Genomic DNA, 19,306 nt, shown 5'->3' on the forward strand with positions numbered 1-19,306 from the left:
AATGGACTGAGGTAACGTGGAAAAAGGACCTGTGGTAAGACCAATCAAAGTTTGCCATTCTTTTTGAAAATCATTGACTCATCTGGGCTAAAGAGAAGAGGGCCTATCCAAGTATCCAACCTATCCAACTTGTTTTAGTGCTAGGTTCCAAACCCAACATCTATGACCGTGTGGAGGAGCATTACTGCCTACAGCATGGGCATCTTGCACATTTTGCAAAGCACAATCAATTCTGAATGATAGTATACAGGTTTGAGCAACATATACTGCCATCCAGGCAATATCTTTTCCAGGGACTACCTTGAATATTTCCGGAAAATAATGCCAAAATGAATTCTGCACATATTTATAGTATTTCTCCAAAGAGGAAGAGACTCTATTACTCTATGACTAAGAATACCCCATACAGTTGAGCAACTGAAATCCTATATCGGGGAGTAATGGGACAACATTTCATTCTCAAAACTGTAGCAAATTGTCTCCTCAGTTCATACACATTTACAGAATTTTATTAAATGAAGAGGTGAAGCAGCACAGTGGTAAACATGCTCCCGTCCCAACTTTTTTTGAAACATGTTGCTGGCACCAAATTCAAAATTAACATATATTTTCCATGAAATAGTCCAAATTTTCATTTTCAACATTTGATATGTTGCCTTTTTGCTGCTAAATATGGGTTTACAAGACTTGTATAGCTCATTATCACATTCTGTTTTTATTTACATTTTACACAATGTCCCAACTTTTTCTGCTTTGGGGTTGTATTTGTCTTCATTGATTTAAATTACCATAAAATAATTTCACAACCAGCCTGACTGGAAACCTGAATCTTGATCCAACTGCTTTTATAATCGTTGATCCAATTTCACCCCCTGCATTTTGATTGGTCAGCAGGGTCTGCTTCACGTTTACACTGGCAGAACATGGGCAGAGGTAGACCTCGGTCCTCAATAAACAATCAATTAATGAACAAACAATTTAGTTGGCTAACAAAGTAACTCAGCAAATATGCACTGAAATCTTTGTTTCTTTATTTTTGTGTCTGTTATTCTTTATTTCTCCCCAGTGCTTCTGTTTACAGCTGGGGGCAGAAGATCACTTCATTCAAGAACTTATTGTGACACACTTAGTCTCATAGACTAAGCTACATTCACCTAGCCTAGAAATCTAGACACATCCTAGTGGTGGCAGCAAAGGTAATTGGTATGGCTCGTCAGGCTAACATTCACCAGAAGATGGCGATAATGAGGAGCCTAACCTCTAGTTTTCTTTTCCTTCAAGTAGGAAGGCGGATCTCGATTTGCATTCATTTGGCAAACAAACAAGCCCAATAAAGTTGACAATGGTAAGCACTGTCTACATATGAACTCTGACGGTGAATAACATGTAGGCCTACCTTTTTTGAGAAATTCTACTTATATCAGACCACTGTTTCTCTGATATACTGTGCGGACTCAATTTATGCATTGATCTTCTATTATAATATTTCTCAGCAGCATTATTGACAATTCATCTGAAATATGTGTACAACTTTTCATTTCCATCATTTAGCTTTAAACCTGATACTTTATTTAGCTAATAAGGGCATTAAACGTTATAAATCTCCAATTTCATTTCTATTTTAATTTTTTATTTCCTGTTCAGATGAGTTAGTACATCAGTTGTAGTGAGGAAATGTTTGCACTTGAGGCCTAGTGGCTGGGGAAGGTGATAGAAAAGGAAAAATTCAGATTTCAGTAGTACTTTGTCTCATTCTCTCAACATTCAACATTCAGGTTGTAAACTCGCAATAACCATTATGACAGCTAAAGTGTTCATCAGATCACAGCAGTGATGTCATTTGTCTATACTGTTGATTATCATTATTAAGGTAAAACTACCTTACAATCAATTAGGATTAATTAAGATGATTCACAACTTATCTTATAGCTTGAGAGGACGTTCTTTAAGGATGATCTCGTTTGGTACTTATTATGTGGTTTGCCATCATCTAGTAATATTTGACTGTTTTAGCTTTAACGTTTACTGACAAGCTTCCGACATGAAATGATATAGGCTATATTACATGTAGGTCTGGGTTAGGAGAAGGGTGCAACGTAAGGGTTAGGATTAGGTGCCTATAAGTCGACTGTGGCGCTGCCTGGAAGACGACATTGGGGGCTTAAAACACCATTGAGCCATCACTATATTGCATTAGGGATTCAATATAAGATATCTTAGATAGCTTAACTAGGTTGTAATGTAACTCTCTCTCTCACACAAACATACGCATACACACATGCGCGAACACACACACACACGCACACTCCTGTAGCAAAAGACCCACAGGACAAAATAATGTAAATGGACTTTCACAACATTTAATACAGTCCCATTTAGGAAAATATATTCACATTAGCTTTTGGCATTGTTTCTTTATTTATTTTTTATTTCTTCTTTTTAAAGGAAGCATAGATGTCCAGTATCACATAACTTTGATACAATGAAGAAGTACAAAATCAAACCGGTAACATTTTACACAGCTGCACATACAAAATGACAACACATAAGGTGCTCTATCCATGAAACCAAATTCAGATTATTATTTTTTTCCATGTGCACGTCGGTTATAAACATAAAGTGCAAGACATAAATAAGGGGCTTAAGAAAAGATAGAAAAGAAGAAGAAACAGAACACATCTGTAATAAATAGAGACCAGTGGCAGACATAAAACAACTGTTCATATGCACCATTAGAAATCCAGTGCCAGCCACCACACACTGTTGGCCACATTAGTGGCAAACTAAAGACATCCTCCCAACAATCTCTGAAGATACCATCAACTGGAAAATATTAAGTTTGGATTTCTCAATATCTTATCACACAAATGCATTAATATTAACAATTAATATTTCATAATTTTTTACTGTTGTAATTAAAAAATGTCCTGATGGTGGATGTATTGAATGGATTGAAGGGGCAAGAAACTGCCTGCTTTATACCAATCAATTCACCTTGAACTACAGAGACTGTTGGATCAGAACTGGCCGACAAGAGATTCAAATCCACATATGACATGCATGGTTTTATGTCCACAACTGGTCAGTATTGAGCTCAAGCTCCACTCTTGAAAATTAACAATCTAAAACAATAAGCCATCCATAAAAATCATGCATGAATTTCGGGCATTACTCATCTGAGCCAAACTCTAAAAAAATATTTTAAAAGGACGTCAAAGTTGATGCTGTAGAACAGTTTGATCAAAAATTGGAAACATGAAAACCAGAGGGTGAATACACTTTATCGTGACTCTTGATGCATAGAGATGAAAATGATTTATTTTTCTGAAGTATTGTGATCCATGTTGGTCTCCATGGCTACAGCATGGGAATGCAACCACAACCCCGGTGCCACACTTGGAGGAATTAGCATCAGTCACAAAAATTAGCACCACTAACACAGACGAACATAAAAACAGACTTTGAATGCGGTTCAGATTGCCTGGGAATCAGGCCAGAGCACCGCTACCCGGATCACGATCATAATCTTTGATAATGCGACCCGTTTTTTTGTTTTGTTTTATTTTCTTTTGTTTTTAATATTCATGCAAGCCCAGAGGCTTCCACAGTGTAATTTCCGTGACTTTATTATCAGTCAGCCATTCTCATCCACACACAGCCATCCCAAGCACAATCCTACACAGCCATCCCAAGCACAATCCTACACAGCCACATATGCTGCCTCTCCCAGCTCATCTACTAAATCACCATTTCCGGAAGGAATACGTAGCCTTACATTGCAAACAGCCCTAATTTGTATAAATACATTTATCAAAATGCATGTGGAGTATTTCTCTATAATAATCACCTCTATTTTCCACTTAATAGAATTTCCACCAGAATAATTAATAAGTGCATTAGTTTTCAATTCATTTTTTGTAAAGCAATATCTGCTCAAATCAATATTTTCTTATCCTTGTAAATATTTTGAAAAAACAAAATCCATTTTAATCCATCAGGTTTTGTGCAAACTTGCATAACTATTTTTTTCCCCCACATAAATATTAATCAACTTTGACTGTTCATTCACTTGAGAGAATGACAAACATTTCCCTTTCACATCGAGTACAACATACAACTCAACTGTCATGAACTTTCCCAAAGATTCTTCCCAGATCCACCCTTCCACATCCATCCACATTTTTAAGCCTTCCCACACCTTCCCTCGAATCACTTGCTACATCCGTGTTCTACACCTTCCCTCGAATCACTTGCTATCTCCATATTCAACTCCTTCCTGAGGTCTATAGACTTGCACCACCTTCTTTTTTTGGCCATGTAGATACACAACATTAAAGGACACAAAATCAAACAGTCAAATTAGCAAGAAATCAGCTGTTTAGTGCTAACTACAGTGTGCCTCGAGCCTTTGTTGCATGGATTCACCTTGAAACTCTGTGGCATTTGGCAACGACTCTGAATTTAACTGGCCATTTGACAGACCATTTTACAAGGGCAACAGGTCACCGTGGTACAGTGCGGTTTACTAGGTTTCCTATTCTGGTTCTATGACCTTAGGTCCACAAGACAGGAAAAGGAGTATGGCTACTGCAGAACCTAGCAGACTATTTTGTTTGGCTAAGTCATGATGTTTACCCTGGTCATCAGATTTTCAACGTCAGGATGGTCAGGAACTTCAGAACACTTAATTTACATCAGTGTGACTAAAATAGTATTCTCTTATGTTTGTATCCTCCTGGTGGGACAATTTCACCGGCCTAACATATAATTGCAACCTGGTTCCCAAAAACGTTTTCGCAAACTCAGCCAAAAGTCCCATTTGCCAGATTACAGGGTTAATTTGATATTTCATTCAGTCATTTTGGACATGCAAGGTTCTTGGGTTAACTTCCAAAGAGGCATCCTTCCATCGTAGAGGGCAGCTATCTTCTTAGAAAAAATGGTGCCTTCCACAACCTACAAGGTTTTCTTTAACCCCTTAAGATAGAGGAACTTTTAAGGGTTCAGTTTTGAACCCACTCATGAAGGGTACTTTGGACATTTTGGGATGAAACTTTCAGCCTTGAAAAAAATTAAAACGGATTCTTTTAGTAAATACGTGGTATGAGAAACCCCCTCATTTGTGTTCAATGCCATTCCAGAAAGTTTCCCTCAGAAGTTTCCCTCAGAAAATGTGGTTTTCAAAATGGGTGGGTGAAAGTTTCAGATGAGCAGCTGAACTCCATGTAGTTGCTAACATCCAGACTCTGATAACTGCGGGTTTATAAGGTAACATGCTCTTCTAGAAAAGGAGTGCCATGAAGAGGCTGAAGCACTAGCATCCCACAAGCTGACCATTTCCTCTTTCACTGGTTGCGTATTACTTCTTTTTTAACTTGTCTAATTTAATATCTACTTTTATCTAAGTCACTCAGGTTTTGTGCTTTGATGTTGTTTTTCTTCCTAAGTGACATTCTACACACAGCTGAGCTAAACAAATCTCAGACATTTTAAAGTAATCTCTCATTTGCAACGTAATGACCTGACAGGTTGGAATTGCACATATTCGACAGACCCCGGTAAGTGCTGATGTTGGGTTCAGTTTACTGGTGACCAGGCGAGATTCTACCCAATCTATCCAGAGTGCAACCAAACAGATGACAGAGAGGGACATGGGGATGTGCTAATATCAAAGCACCATATCGGATTATATATGAAAGACTTCCCATAAGGCTTAGTGTACAACAACCAGGGACAGCGTCTGTCTTGATTTTTCAGACAATCTCCTTAACTACTCGTAAGAAGGTGTGAAGCGCTTAATTATCAAATAACAAATCATAATAATTATAATCATAACAAAATAATATTCCTAAAATTAAAAAAAGCTTGAAAAAAGAGATGTTCAGGGGGGGCAGAAGAAGCACTTGGCGCCCTGAGAGGTTCAGACCCGTAAATCCCTCATCCTCCATGTCTTGCCACCTAGACAAGACACTCAAGCACAGGAACACAACCAGACCTAAAATCCTTAGCCACGTAGACAAACATGCTGTCATAATCACGTCAACGCTAACCGCACACACCCACATACTCTCCCACACACACATTTACACACACAGACATACAGTAACCTCATCCTTAGGTACTGAGTGCAAGCACTGATGGAGTTGATGAATGTCTATTGGTAAGTTAAGTCAGTTGTTTTGGCTTCATTGATCCCATTGGCTGCCTTGTTTTTTTTTTTTTTCAAACACTAGAAAGGCACCATTTAGGGACTTCCACCATTTCTAAGTAAGGAAGTACAAAGGCGGTCAATAGAGAGATGTGATGGGAGATCACAGTATAGCAATGGGGCACTGGACCACTCCCTCAGGAGTATGTTCCAGTCATTCATGAAAAAAGTCCAAACGACTAATTAATCATTTGTCTTGGCCCAAGACACAGTCTTAATTAGTGGCATGACAAGCTATCAAACGCAGATGGATCTAACAGTCACGGGGAGCTGGCGATGTTGAGCTCCTATGATTCAGTGGGAGGCAGGGGGACCAGTCTCTGTGGCCTCCCACTGCACAACCACCCCACTCACCTTTCCCTTGTCGGGACGGGGGCCTGGGCTAGGGGTCATCACTTTGGGATCTCTCCCCCTGTGACTGACCACTGCTGCCTGGGACAGAAGAAGGCTCAGGGGGTGCAAAGGTTTCAGACATATCCACAGGAGTGAGGGTGATCTCCACTTCTCTGTCTTCCTCTTTACTAGTCATGGGAGGAAGAGCAGGAGCTAGGAGTGGGTTTGAAGCGGGCACTCGGTTTTCGGATGCAGGGGGAAGCTGCCCCCCAGGTGCCCTCTGGATCACCATGGATCGGCTCGGAGTAGTCGGGGCACTCTGCAGGAGCAGGACGGGCCGAGGATCAGTGTCGAGCAGGGGTGCAGAGGCAGACTGGCACTGCACCACGACGCCTGCCCTCTGGTCTTGGGCAGACGCCGTGGCATCTTGGAGGGTCGAGGGAATCGAGCCCAGCACCAGCTGGTGCTGATCCTGGATCACAATCTCCAGCAGCTGAGAGGAAGAAGAAGGCGTGGCGGAGAACGAGGAGGACGAGGCCAGAGCCTTCTGGATCACCCCTCCGGTCGTCTGAGCCAGCGGCAAGCTGGACGGAGCCGGAGGAGGCGCCACTGGCTGCTGTTGCTGAACAACGGCATCTTCTGGACGGGGCTTCCTGGGTCGACCCCTCTTGCGCTTGGGAGGCACGTCCGTCGCGACGCCTGGTGGTTCGGACACGGGACGTTTCGGGGCAGCACTGCGTGCTCGGTGGACCACCGCCGTGGGCGCGGCTGACGTAGCCACCGTCACCGCCGCTGTAGCCTTATCGCGCTCGCTGTAGGACAGGCTCATGGTGGAAGGGAGGATCATAACAGGAAGCGGAGTTCCCTTCTGCTGGGGCAAAGTTGTCACGGTGATTGGCAGAAGATGGGGCGATGCTGATGTGTCCTTCGGCGCTAGAAGCGTCGTGGAGGGGTGCACCGAGAGCGGGGACTTGTTGTCTAGGACTGACCCACGAGGGAGCAGCTTGGGCAGGTGCTTGATCAGATTCTGCACCTGTTGGTTGCGACCCTCCACTTCTTTGGCCGGTTTCTCACCGCTGGGAGGCGTCTTTCCATGTACGGCCTGTTCTCCTTCGGTTTTGTCTTTTTGCTACAGTAAGAGACAAATAGACCTCACAATAACTTACTTTTGCTGGATGATATATTATTGAATGATGTTATTTTCCTTTTTAATTTTATGCTACTAGTGTACTGCACTGATAATATAATAGCATAATAATGTAAGTAGACCCTTGTAGTAAATATATTTTTTAAATATTCAGACATTGCCTCACAGCACACTAGTGTAGTTCTAGACATACACGTTGGGCCACAAACATAGCTGCCCCCTCTATTTGCCAGGAAAAGCAGTGAAAGTTACTGATATTTAAAAAAGCTGAAAACATCCCTCAACATAGATTGTTCAAATACCCCAAACGGTCCTTTGACCCACCACCTATTTTGAGCACCAAAGTAAGAGCACTATTGCTTTGTTATACGTGGTACCATATGGGGATGAATAAAGTTTTCAATGAAAGTTTTCACTTTTCTGAGTTTGATAAACGTACCCTCAGACTAGTGTATTAAACCAGACAATTAACAGATGGTGTATCACAGTGGTTCTTAAACTGGGGATCGGGACCCTCAGGGGGGTTGCCAGAAAATATTGGAGGGGTCACAAAATGATTTGTCTGGATTAAAGACATTTTTCTAAAGGCCAAAGTCAAAGGCTGCCATTGACATAATGCCCTTGGTGTTGACATAGCCTACCTATGGGAGAAGACATTTTCTGCCTCTGCTTCCAATGCCCATCTCGCAACATTTCAAAACCAAATTCCGTCGGTTAGAGAGAAGGGGGTCGTGAGACCTGGCCCATGTTTTTTGGGGGGTCGCCAGACAAAAAGTTTAAAGCTGCAGTTGGCAACATTTTTTTGATCATATTCACTGAAACCGACACTATGCTCCGACAGAACAACATAAATCAGCCGGTTTTAGAAAAAAAAAACGCACTTCTACCTCCTGTCTGTTATTTGTTTTGCAAAAATCAACAGCTCCCGGTCCTTTTGGTCCAATCAGAGCAGGGCTGTGTGAGATCGGACTGTCACTCACAGTCTGGTGCGCATTTACGAGCACAAACTCGATGAGAGGGTGCTCGGTGGCAGTGGGGTAGGGGCATGAGAGTTGTAAACATTCAAGTCCCTTCAATCTGTCAGACTTGCCAACTGCAGCTTTAAGAACCACTGGTGTACTATACCAGTGTACTGTAAACAGAGCAGGACATCCCCTGCCTGGAGCACATTACCTTGGCATCGCGGCCACTGCCCTCTCCCTCCACAGCACCTGCCTTGGGCGGAGCAGGGCTCTTCTTGATCACTTTGTGAGGCTTTGCTGGCCCACCTGCGAGAAAAAACAAGAGAGATGCATCACATATCGAAGACCACCACAAAACATCAATAAGTGAAATAAAGAAATAACAATTAAGGGGTTGACTTGGGAAACCAACATAGCACATCAACAATTAGTAGTAAAACTACACTACCCAGATGCCCTGCCCTGGTCACACCACAAAGATAATTTCTTCACAATAATTTCTTTTATCTACACATACCAGCTAGATCAGCAGAAGTGACCAGTTCAGCCTGGCTGCAACGCGGGTTGACAATGTGCTCTTGCACCAGGAATTTGGCAATCTCCACCACCGTGTCAAAGGAGCGCTTCAGAATCTTCTGTGCCCAGTCACAAATCAGCTGACATGCTGCCTCAGTCACTTCCTGCTTATAGGTCTGGACCAGTTCTGTCAGCTCCGACTGCAAGCCATCAATATGTTAGTTTTTACTCAAGTTGTTCATGGTTACAGTACAGTATGCTCTGACAAAGTTGATGGATAACTTTTTTTTTCTGCCCCAAAATGTCAAATATCAAGTGTTTTAAAAGTTGGTGGGCGGCATATGTGGACTCGTATATCAAGCACTATTACACAATGAGGACTGTCTTTTCAGAAACAATTATGTCATTCAAGCTTTCTGCACAGTGTAGTAGCGTTTTTGTTGATTACGTTGTACAAAGAGGTAAGGTAGCCTCAGGTAAACGCATATGAAACGCAACATTTGTGACTTTTCACCCAAGACTTGAAGAGAAAGAAGAGAAATAAAGAAATACTTGTGTGCTCTTACTGGGTCATTCTTCAGATCTAGGTTAGGCAACAGGGGCATGTTCAAGATTGTCTTCCTACGAATCCCACTATAGCAGTATGTGGAGCAGCCAGGTTAAAGAACAAATGAATGTAGCAGCAAACAGGTACATTGCTGTATTGTACTAAGATCATGGAATTAAACAGGATTTATGAAGTGAAGATATATAGGCATAATAATTATACATTACATGACTATGACTTCAACATATAATGACATAATTAAATCTTGGCAGGTGTTGTTGTGTTGGTGTTGAAATTATTGTGAATTCATATTCCCAAAAGTAGATCTATCTATTTTAGGCAATATCGCCATGCCCTTGGATGAAGTGTAATAGCCACTGCAGGGAAGGATATTTTGACTGTCCTCTTCCTCCCAGTCTCCGGGCTTTGATGTTGGGGAAAATGTCACGGATGATTTTGCCGAAGTTGGCTGCACTCAGTGGTCGCTGCTGTAGGTTATCACAGTACCGCCTAAGAGAAGGAAGAAGGTTGTTTTAGATTTTGATTTTTACTATTATTACCAAAGTCAAATTCTTTCATTTATAATAAAACTAAACTTTTCTTAAGTCAGTCAAGGGATACCTTCACACATATAATTGACATATGACATCCACCAACAATCAAATATTCTAACCCTAGCCCTGACTATCAAATATTTCCCCTTCAAAGCCTGAGAGGTTTGGGAAATGCCCCCCCTTAAGCAGAAGTAAAGGGCGTGCAAAAACATTGCAAACTCAAACAACAACAGAATTGGAACTGATAAAAGGAAATTATACAGAATGTTGGGAACACCAGGTGGGTTTCTGAATGGTAACTGTGCAAAATAATGCCTTCAACATACAGTTTATACTGTACACAATAGTAAACTTTATACAGTACACAATATAGTTACACAATACACAATATTTTTTCCACAATATGCAATTATTGCTTTTACTGTGCATGCTATCCACAACTCAAGTGCACTTCTCCCTTTGAAAGTCAAGAAATCTCACTTGTAGGTCTCATAGACGTCCTGCTTGGGCAGACAGGTGTCAGCATGCTCCTCCAGGTGACTACGTATCCAGTTGCAGGTGAGCAGCTGGTCAGCCATGTTCAGGGAACTGGCATCACTATGGACAATTACAAATGAGAGTTAACCAGAGGAGAACCATGGTGCAGTGGAGTAGATTCAGTTAGTTCTGATGAGAATTTAAAAACGCTGAAATACTAGTGAGTGTGCCATTCATTTTCAATAGAAGCGTTTTACAGCAACAAGAGACAAGTGGTTGTTATGCTGCCAGCTAGGTGCTGAGCGACTGACATGGCAACTGCCAATCCAAGCGAAGGCAGCGTGATGTACGTTGCTTGAAACTTAAAAAATAATCCAAGATAGCGATAACTCATAGACGGCAGTATTTATGTATACTGCAAAGCAGTAGCAACTAGCTGTGAGTCACAGCCTTGTTCATGAGCTCACAACGCCCACTCAGCGGTAAGTTGCTGGATTTGTCGCTGTCTCTTGTAGCTAATGTGACTGTGAGGTTAAGCTACAGTATGAACGTGTATGCTGTCTCTGTATGCTTGAGTTGTGTGGGGGTGTGTGTATTTCTGATTGTATTGAAAATCCTTTTGTGTATGGGTGTGTGTGTCTGTATGTTTGTGTATGTGCATTTGACTAACCTTTTTTCCCCTGCACTGGGTCCAGAGGGTAGCTGGAGGTACAGGTAGAGCTTGTCGTTGTCAGAGAAGCGCTGAACATCTTGCTGAAGATCATAAAAAGAGGATTCGGTTATGTAACAGTTGTGTAAACATTGCTAATATGTCAAGGTCAAGCAACTCAATTAGTTCCAGAGAGTGGAATAATTCTACACAGACTAAAAAAAATATATGAGAGAGAAAACATCTCTTTGCATAAATTACAATGTTTACTTACCAAAATGTTGTCGACTTTGCCCTGAACATTCTTACTGCAGAGAGCAAAAAAACAGAAAAGTGGTTTAGTTTGTGCAGGGGCATGCATCACATAATATGCATTCCAATTGTATCTTTTGTCTAACCAGCTGGGGAATGCTGTCTTACGAGATGTTGTTCTTGAGTTTCTGCAGGAGCATGCTGGGCTCCGTGTCGCCCTCTCCTGTGTCCAGCCGCCCGGGTTTGGGGGCCTCCCCACCCCTCACTCGCTCGTCCGCCATGGATTGCACTCACTGCGCTGGCCTCCCGCATCCAGAACCCTCGGAGAGAACCAGAGTCTAGAGGGAAAGGGAGGAAAGGGGAGACAGTCGAGGACGTGTGACACAGACATGTAAATCTGATGTGCGAATGAACCACACTACTAAACAGAACAAAACAGACCTGAAGGGTACGCACAGAAACAACAAATGCTATCTCCAGCATCTGAAATGCAGAGTTTCGTCAAAAAACTCAGTAGCTTGCAATCGGATTACAAGACAAAATCATTGCGTTACGACATTTCACTTCTCCTGACTTTATTCCCACCTTTACTATAGCAAAAGCCACAAAGCTGTGGATGTGCAGTACACAAATAAACCAAATTCCAGCTATATACTTATAAGGTCTTTTTACCACTACATGTGGAGTTATGAGCCTCTCCCTATTCGTTTTGGTAGGAGACTGATATTGTTTGCCTGAAATAATAGCTGCCTAGTGATGTTGCCAAGGTGAGTTCCAAGGGGCATCGCATCCCTCTAAGTACTTTCTTATAAAACACTACTCCACTGTTTTGCAAGGAGACAAGATGGTCAGTGCCACTGGCCAACACATACAGGCTGCTTTAGATTTGGACAAACTATCTGGAGATCATTGTAGTCAAGAAGCCAGAGGGGAATTCTGACTCTGATCTGCTTAGGGTTATGGTTTCTGTGAGCCCTCCAGAGAAATTTAGTTAGCCTCAATGGCAAAGTTATCAATAGCATTTTGTTAAATACAATCTTTATTGTCAAAAACAATCCTGTCTTTGTTGTCACAATTTGTATCATAACATATTGTGCTTGAAAATTACATAGAGATGTAGGCTACATTAAAATACAATCCTGTTTATATAAATGTAATAACCAATGTGATTACTAATTACTACATAACAATTTATCAATAACTTACAAAAACGTAGATGGACTCTTTATTCATTTCAATTCATTCAAATTCAAAAAATGATTTGTCCATCAGTAAATAGTAAACACACAAATAAAAATACAACTTCGACAATCAGTTCTTGAAGACAGAACAGAAGCTCACTCTGTATAAGGATAATGGTAAATTCATTCACACAGTGAAATGAATAATGTTATTATGTTCCTGGAAATATTCTCAAGTATGACAACATTTTACTAATTAATTAATGAACAGGACAAAAGTGCCTTAATACACAAGGTTACAAACGGTGCAGTTAGGCTATAAGAGAAGTAACAGCTGTAGCCTACATAATGGTGTCAATAATAGTGGCAGGCTAATAGATGTATCTTAAACAACAGCAATATGTTGAATCAAAGAGTATAGAAGCCCCAATCACCAAAATATTATAACTCGGTTTCAGATTGTATCCCCTTCCATGGGGCACCAAGGTCACAGAGAAAGGAAACAGGTTCCAAGGCGGCTTGCTCCAAAATAATCAATGAAATAGTGACACTCCCACTACGGCAACCCGCTGTCACCGTCAGTGAATTAACATTACAAGATTGTACTGGAGTAAGCAAGAAACACACAAACCACCCTAATGTTTTGAAAACCAACCAACATATTTGTTTGCGTCTGTAGTTACGACTGATATCGATCAATGTCGACCAGAGGCAGTAGACCTCTGACACAGCTGAGCCGCTGTCAGCCCACATCTACCAGCTGTCAAAAGCTACCACATCGAAATACAACGGGGGAGAGCGAGCATGTTTTCGGAATACAACTAGGAAGCTAACGTTAGCTTGCTAGCCTCTAGCTTCTTCCCTAAATTACCTTCCTACGACCCTTCCTTGAAATTCGCGGATGTTTCATCGTCCAAATTAGACAGTTCGACAAATATGGCCGTAAACAACATTTGTTCTAGTGTTATTAACCTGTTACAAGGCCCATCTTGCTTGCCGCACTGTTTGCTACGGTCATGCGCTTACGATTCACATTCTTCCCGCTTTCTTCGTTTATGGACAAAACGAAGCCTTGACATACTTGCTGGCTAGCTGGTAGATATCTAGCTAGTCGGCTTTAGACATCGATTGTTGACCATCCAAGCCATGCTTTCACAGCGTTTCAATCACCTTTGATTAACCGAGGCAGATAATAGACACTGTCGCTTAACGTTACCCAGAACATCCAAAGTATTGATATTAAATTAGTGAACATAGCAAGCTAGCTGACATTAGTTATAGCCTGGCTAGCTATGCTGCTAACGTTGGCAAGCTGTGAACACATTGAAATACATGAGGCATAGAGCAATTAAAACTTATAGAACTATTTTCATAATCAACGTTAAAAATGCGTAAAACATTCTTTCATATTTCAGGCAAAATAATTAAGGTATTTATTTTATAAAAAGAAAAAGAAAGTACCTGACTCAAAGATACAGCAAAAATCCCCTGTCAGATTATTTTATGATTGGACAACTGTGTTATGTCTGCCTGACTACAAAGCAACCCCCAACGTGATTGGATGTCGTGTTGCATTCTACACGGATACAGAGCATACCTTTAATTCTATTGGATAAATACCTTTATTTTCTCCAGAAAGATTATTTTGATAGGAGGTGAAATGCTGCTCTGCCCAGTGACAAATTTGATGGTTCAATTGTTTTAGTCCTCCTAGTAACAAGAATATGATTGGTCAGATTTTTAACAGCTTTCGATTCTGCCATGAAAAGGCCAAGTTTGTCAACTACCTGTAACAGTGGGCCTGAGGCCTACCATAACATAATCCCTTAGTAAACTGTATTTATATATCATGAGGGCATGCTTAGATGCATTATGATATCCATTTACTGACTCCAAACAACTTTATAAATGTTACCAGCAGGGCCTACTCATATGGAGTATGTACAATACACACCCAATGCAGACCAATACACCTTACACGAATGCACATATGTATAAACAAACATATGTTTGTTTGTGTGTGTGTGTGTGTGTTGTCTTTACAAAGTACATGGTGGTGGACTACAAGAGACAGCAAAGCAGTTACACTCCATTAAAGATCAGTGAGCTGCCTGTGGAGAGGGTTGAAAAGTCACTGTTCCTTCATGGCTAATACATAAGGAGGACTGATGAGTTCTTTCCTCAAGCCATCGGCATCCTGGACACACATGAAACTCTTTTAAACTGCATTACATGGACTTGCCATATTGCACTTACACACACTGCACTTTTTACCCCCTTCTCAATCTATTTATTACATTCTTTCTAAATCTTTCTTTCTTTATCCTTATACATACAGTTAGGAACAAAATTATTCATACCCCTGGCAAATAATGATTTAATGTTGATTTTTTGTTGACCAATATGATTGTTCTGACTGAAAATGACACTGCCACATGGCTAGGTTGTAAGACAATGTGGTAGAACCAAAAAAGAAGCTTTTTCATCTTTTAAATTTATTTATGAAAAATGGCATGTCCAAAATGATTCATACCCTTTTTAAATAACCAATGGAAACATCTTTATTTGCATTCACATCTCTCAAAATGGTTCTTATAATAGGCCTACCTACCAAGCCTCTCCACAATGATTCTAGTCCGCACCTTTTTAGCAGCAATCTGGGTTTTGAGGCAGGAAGAAAAACGCTTATTTTTTATTCTATGTTTCTCCCACATTGTCTTACAACCTTTTGGCATGTGGCAGTGGCATTTTCGGTCAGAGCAAACACATTGGTAAAGAGAAAATCAACATTAAATCAATTGCCAGGGGTATGAATAATTTTGTTCCTAACTGTTCCTAACTCCTAACTGGTGATCCCTCAGGACACCTCTGCACAGGAAAGTTGAGCAGCTACATGCCATTTCACTACATGGATAACACAGTATCTCTATGTGACAAATACAAATCCTTGAATCCTTCGGCATTTGCGTCTATCAGTTTAATAGATCCTCCAGTGTCCCATAATGCCGTTCTTCTTCCTTTGTTTAACAAAATATCGAACCATACGTCATTTCCTATAGTTTCAAAATGGATCCCAGCGGCTTGAAGCTCAGCTTTTGGGAGAATGGACCAAAACCCGGTCAATTTTATTCTTTTCCCGGAAACAACAGCATCACAACTCCTGGTTGTGGACCGGTTAGGCACACATTGTAAGTCTAGGTTGTATGTATATTCTTTAAGTGTTCGTAATTCTTTTGTAATGGCACTTTCGATTTCCACATCTTCCTGCTGTATCATGGTGGGTTGAACAGCTCATCGGCTAACCCTCTAGCATGGTACTTAGCCACCGATGTCAGTATACATAAATCTGTTGACTTGTTTTTAAATGTTGTTCCGAGCACACTACGTGTGGTTGAACACCTGGACAACGCAACGGGGAACACTATTAGAAGTGTTGCTGTATTTTCTCGCGTAACTCCGCTAACCCAGCCAGCTAACTTTAATTAAGTAACGTTGTTACCCAGCTAACGTTATTTTAATTAGCGCATAGACCTAGACCTGCAGGATGTGTACTTGAGAGAAGAAAACTGTCGTTAAAATAATTGTATCACTGTTAATTAATACATTTCTATTTATTACTGCCTTGCATAACTGGCTGTGTGTATTAAAAAAGTTCGTTTTTATGGTCCAGCGCAAGCTCTGTGCCTGTTTTTACTTTAACTGCTAGTGTGTGTGCCACACAGATAGAATACTCAGAATGGTCTCAAACCTGTTTTTTATATTAATGAAAGTAATTGTCATTTATTGTTGATGTCACTATTTAAGCTGTTTAAACCGAAATGGCACATCGGAAAGACTGAAATTCTTCTGATAAACAGGAGTTCTGTGTTCAAAATGTGATGTTCAGGTTGATGAAGTGTGTGTTAACGTTGGAACTTAGAAGACGCATCTTGGTAACACCAGCGGGATGAAAATAAGCTATTGAAAAAAAAAATAATGCCTAATATATACTAAGTGATAAGAAAGTGATAATAATCATAACTCCATATCAACCTGCACCAATTCAACTAGAGAGCTGGAATTATATATAAACCCATCACTTACTGATGTTAGCTAAAATTGTATTTACTAAGTAAAGTGGACCAGTTGAATTTTGGCTGATGTTGGATTCTTACGTTTTTCTTAACTGTCTAGTTTTCATATTTCTGATCTTATAAATCTGTTATTGGTTGGTAATTTGTCCTACTCAATATGAAGGATGGAATGATTTGTATGCTTTCCCTCCTCATAGAAACCCGATGGTGACAGGCACATCAGTGTTGGGTGTGAAGTTCACGGGTGGGGTCATCATTGCTGCGGACATGTTGGGCTCATACGGCTCCTTGGCCCGTTTCCGCAACATCTCCCGCCTCATGAAGGTCAACGACAACACTATCCTTGGTGCCTCTGGAGACTATGCAGATTACCAGTACCTCAAACAGATCATTGAGCAGATGGTGTAAGTGTGTAACTCGTGCAATTTCATGGTTTTCAACCATCAGGACCAGTTCCTGATTCTGTCTGAATGGAGTGGAGTAATTTTAAAGCTGGGGGCTTGTACAGTATACCATAGCTTTAATATACGTATTAAAGGCAGCAGGTTTATGTTGTTGCTGAGAAAAGATGACTGATGTTGAATATTCAAGGGGAGCATCTATGATTGAGTCTCATACTCTGTGTTTTGTATTCAGAATTGATGAGGAGCTTTTAGGAGATGGCCACAGTTACAGCCCCAAGGCCATACACTCCTGGCTGACCCGTGTCATGTACAACCGCCGGAGTAGAATGAACCCACTCTGGAACACAGTGGTCATCGGGGGATTCTACAATGGTGAAAGGTAGGTGTCTATCATATTCTGCACAGCCTTGGCTGTAACAATGTCAAATCTGCTCTTGCATCACACACCTTTGCATTAACCTTTGGGTTTTTGACATGATGAAAACACTGAACTGTAGTAAGGCTCCTTAGTCTTTTGTCAGGGCTGTGACCTAGACATGTGGTGAAGATTAATTTATTGTGGAGGGTAGACAAGAAGTGTGTGTGCAGGGGCACATATGGTGTGGAGTTCTGCCACTTGTGCCACAGTCCCCCTGTGATTCTGAATTCTATTTTTTTCATTGCTTTTTTCCCCCTTCAGCTTCCTTGGCTACGTTGATAAACTGGGAGTTGCGTATGAGGCGCCGACTGTGGCCACAGGCTTTGGTGCCTACCTAGCTCAGGTTGGTAGCCCACAAGTGCTTGTTACAGTTAGTTATATAGCGGTGATGTCTTAATGCAGTATGGCTTGATGTGTATAGCTGCTGGTGGTAATGTACAATTTACTCCATATATGATCCTTGTTTGCCCGATGCGCCTTCATTTTCCTGTCTCTATGTATTCAGCCTTTGATGAGAGAGGTGGTGGAAAACAAGGTGGAGATCACAAAGGATGAGGCACGGGAGCTGATTGAGCGCTGCCTGAAGGTTCTCTACTACCGTGATGCCCGCTCCTACAACCGGGTGAGGGCTTACTCTACTTCTTTCAAGCATACTCCATTACAAGAAACACATTCCTCCAAGTTTTTTGGAGTGACCATCCTTTTGTTTAAATCGTGATCAAAATATGCATGCACTTATAAAATAGCCCATCTTCATCTTTTAAAGATGAAATCCATGATTCTAATCCCATAAAATTTTGGTTAGAGATTATGGCTCCTGCTGTCCTTTTGCAAAATTGCAGATGGCATCTTTTAAGAGCAACTAAACCTTCATAAGATTGTTTGATGTATTCAGTTTAATTTAGTTTGGCCCATGTAGTCTGATTTATTTCCCCCTCTGTACCCACATTTGATATTTATTTGGAATAGAAGTTAATTTTACAGTTTCAAGGAAAAGTGATTGCTCCATGTCAATGTTGCTTATGTTCTGCGTTTCATTTGCAGTATGAGATTGCAATTGTGACACAGGAGGGAGTGGAAATTGTTGGACCCCTGTCATCTGAGACAAACTGGGATATTGCACACATGGTCAGGTGAGTTATAACAGGACAACAATATTTTTTTTTTTTTTAAATTTTAGGATCAGTCAATTTGCTTCAAGATCAGGCCTCTAGCATCAATCACTGTAGATCTTTACAAAAATGTACCGTGTACATTCCTTGGTTTGGAATGTGAAATAATTTTAATTTCTTCTCCATGTGATTTGTGTTGCAGTGGATTTGAATGAGAGCTGTTTGCATCTGCCCTTCCACGTCTGAATGACCTGTTGTTCAAGCCTCACTGAGTAAATTACTGCTAATGTAGAATGGCTGTCCCTTTTTTGCTTTCTTCTCTTTTGTATAACAATAAATATGTAAAACATAAAAAGGTTTACTGTCCTGTTCAATTGGGGAATTGCAAAAGGCCTTGTCTCTTTGTCTTAGTCATTTCTGCACTATTTGTATAGAGGACATATACCTCATTACACCAATATTCAAACTTTAAA

The 19,306-nt window shown here is 40.9% G+C and overlaps 2 protein-coding genes across 4 annotated transcripts; one reads left to right on the forward strand and one right to left on the reverse strand.

Annotated features, from left to right (window-relative positions):
- Positions 1 to 2,346: 2,346 nt before the first annotated feature.
- On the reverse strand, positions 2,347 to 14,346 carry rfx5 (regulatory factor X, 5). Of its 3 annotated transcripts, none has more exons than XM_042076747.1 (10): positions 14,288 to 14,346; positions 11,814 to 11,983; positions 11,668 to 11,701; positions 11,415 to 11,497; positions 10,748 to 10,864; positions 10,107 to 10,223; positions 9,733 to 9,811; positions 9,168 to 9,366; positions 8,862 to 8,956; positions 2,347 to 7,670 (listed from the first exon to the last, which is right to left on the reverse strand). In XM_042076747.1, exons 2-10 carry the CDS (start codon positions 11,924 to 11,926, stop codon positions 6,591 to 6,593), a joined length of 1,917 nt encoding a protein of 638 aa, XP_041932681.1. In that variant the 5' UTR covers positions 11,927 to 11,983; positions 14,288 to 14,346; the 3' UTR covers positions 2,347 to 6,590. The 3 variants fall into 3 exon arrangements, with proteins under 3 accessions (XP_041932681.1, XP_041932682.1, XP_041932683.1); XM_042076748.1 differs by lacking the exon at positions 14,288 to 14,346 and adding an exon at positions 13,799 to 14,047; XM_042076749.1 differs by lacking the exon at positions 14,288 to 14,346 and adding an exon at positions 13,698 to 13,784.
- A 1,511-nt stretch (positions 14,347 to 15,857) lies between these two features.
- Positions 15,858 to 19,188, forward strand: psmb4 (proteasome 20S subunit beta 4). Its single transcript, XM_042077626.1, has 7 exons — positions 15,858 to 16,014; positions 17,097 to 17,303; positions 17,536 to 17,682; positions 17,983 to 18,064; positions 18,227 to 18,343; positions 18,766 to 18,854; positions 19,036 to 19,188. The coding sequence occupies exons 1-7, from the start codon at positions 15,893 to 15,895 to the stop codon at positions 19,046 to 19,048; spliced, it is 777 nt and encodes a 258-aa protein (XP_041933560.1). The 5' UTR covers positions 15,858 to 15,892; the 3' UTR covers positions 19,049 to 19,188.
- Positions 19,189 to 19,306: the final 118 nt, after the last annotated feature.

This window comes from Alosa sapidissima, chromosome 21 (genome assembly GCF_018492685.1).
Source record: "Alosa sapidissima isolate fAloSap1 chromosome 21, fAloSap1.pri, whole genome shotgun sequence".
Lineage (NCBI taxonomy): Eukaryota > Metazoa > Chordata > Actinopteri > Clupeiformes > Clupeidae > Alosa > Alosa sapidissima.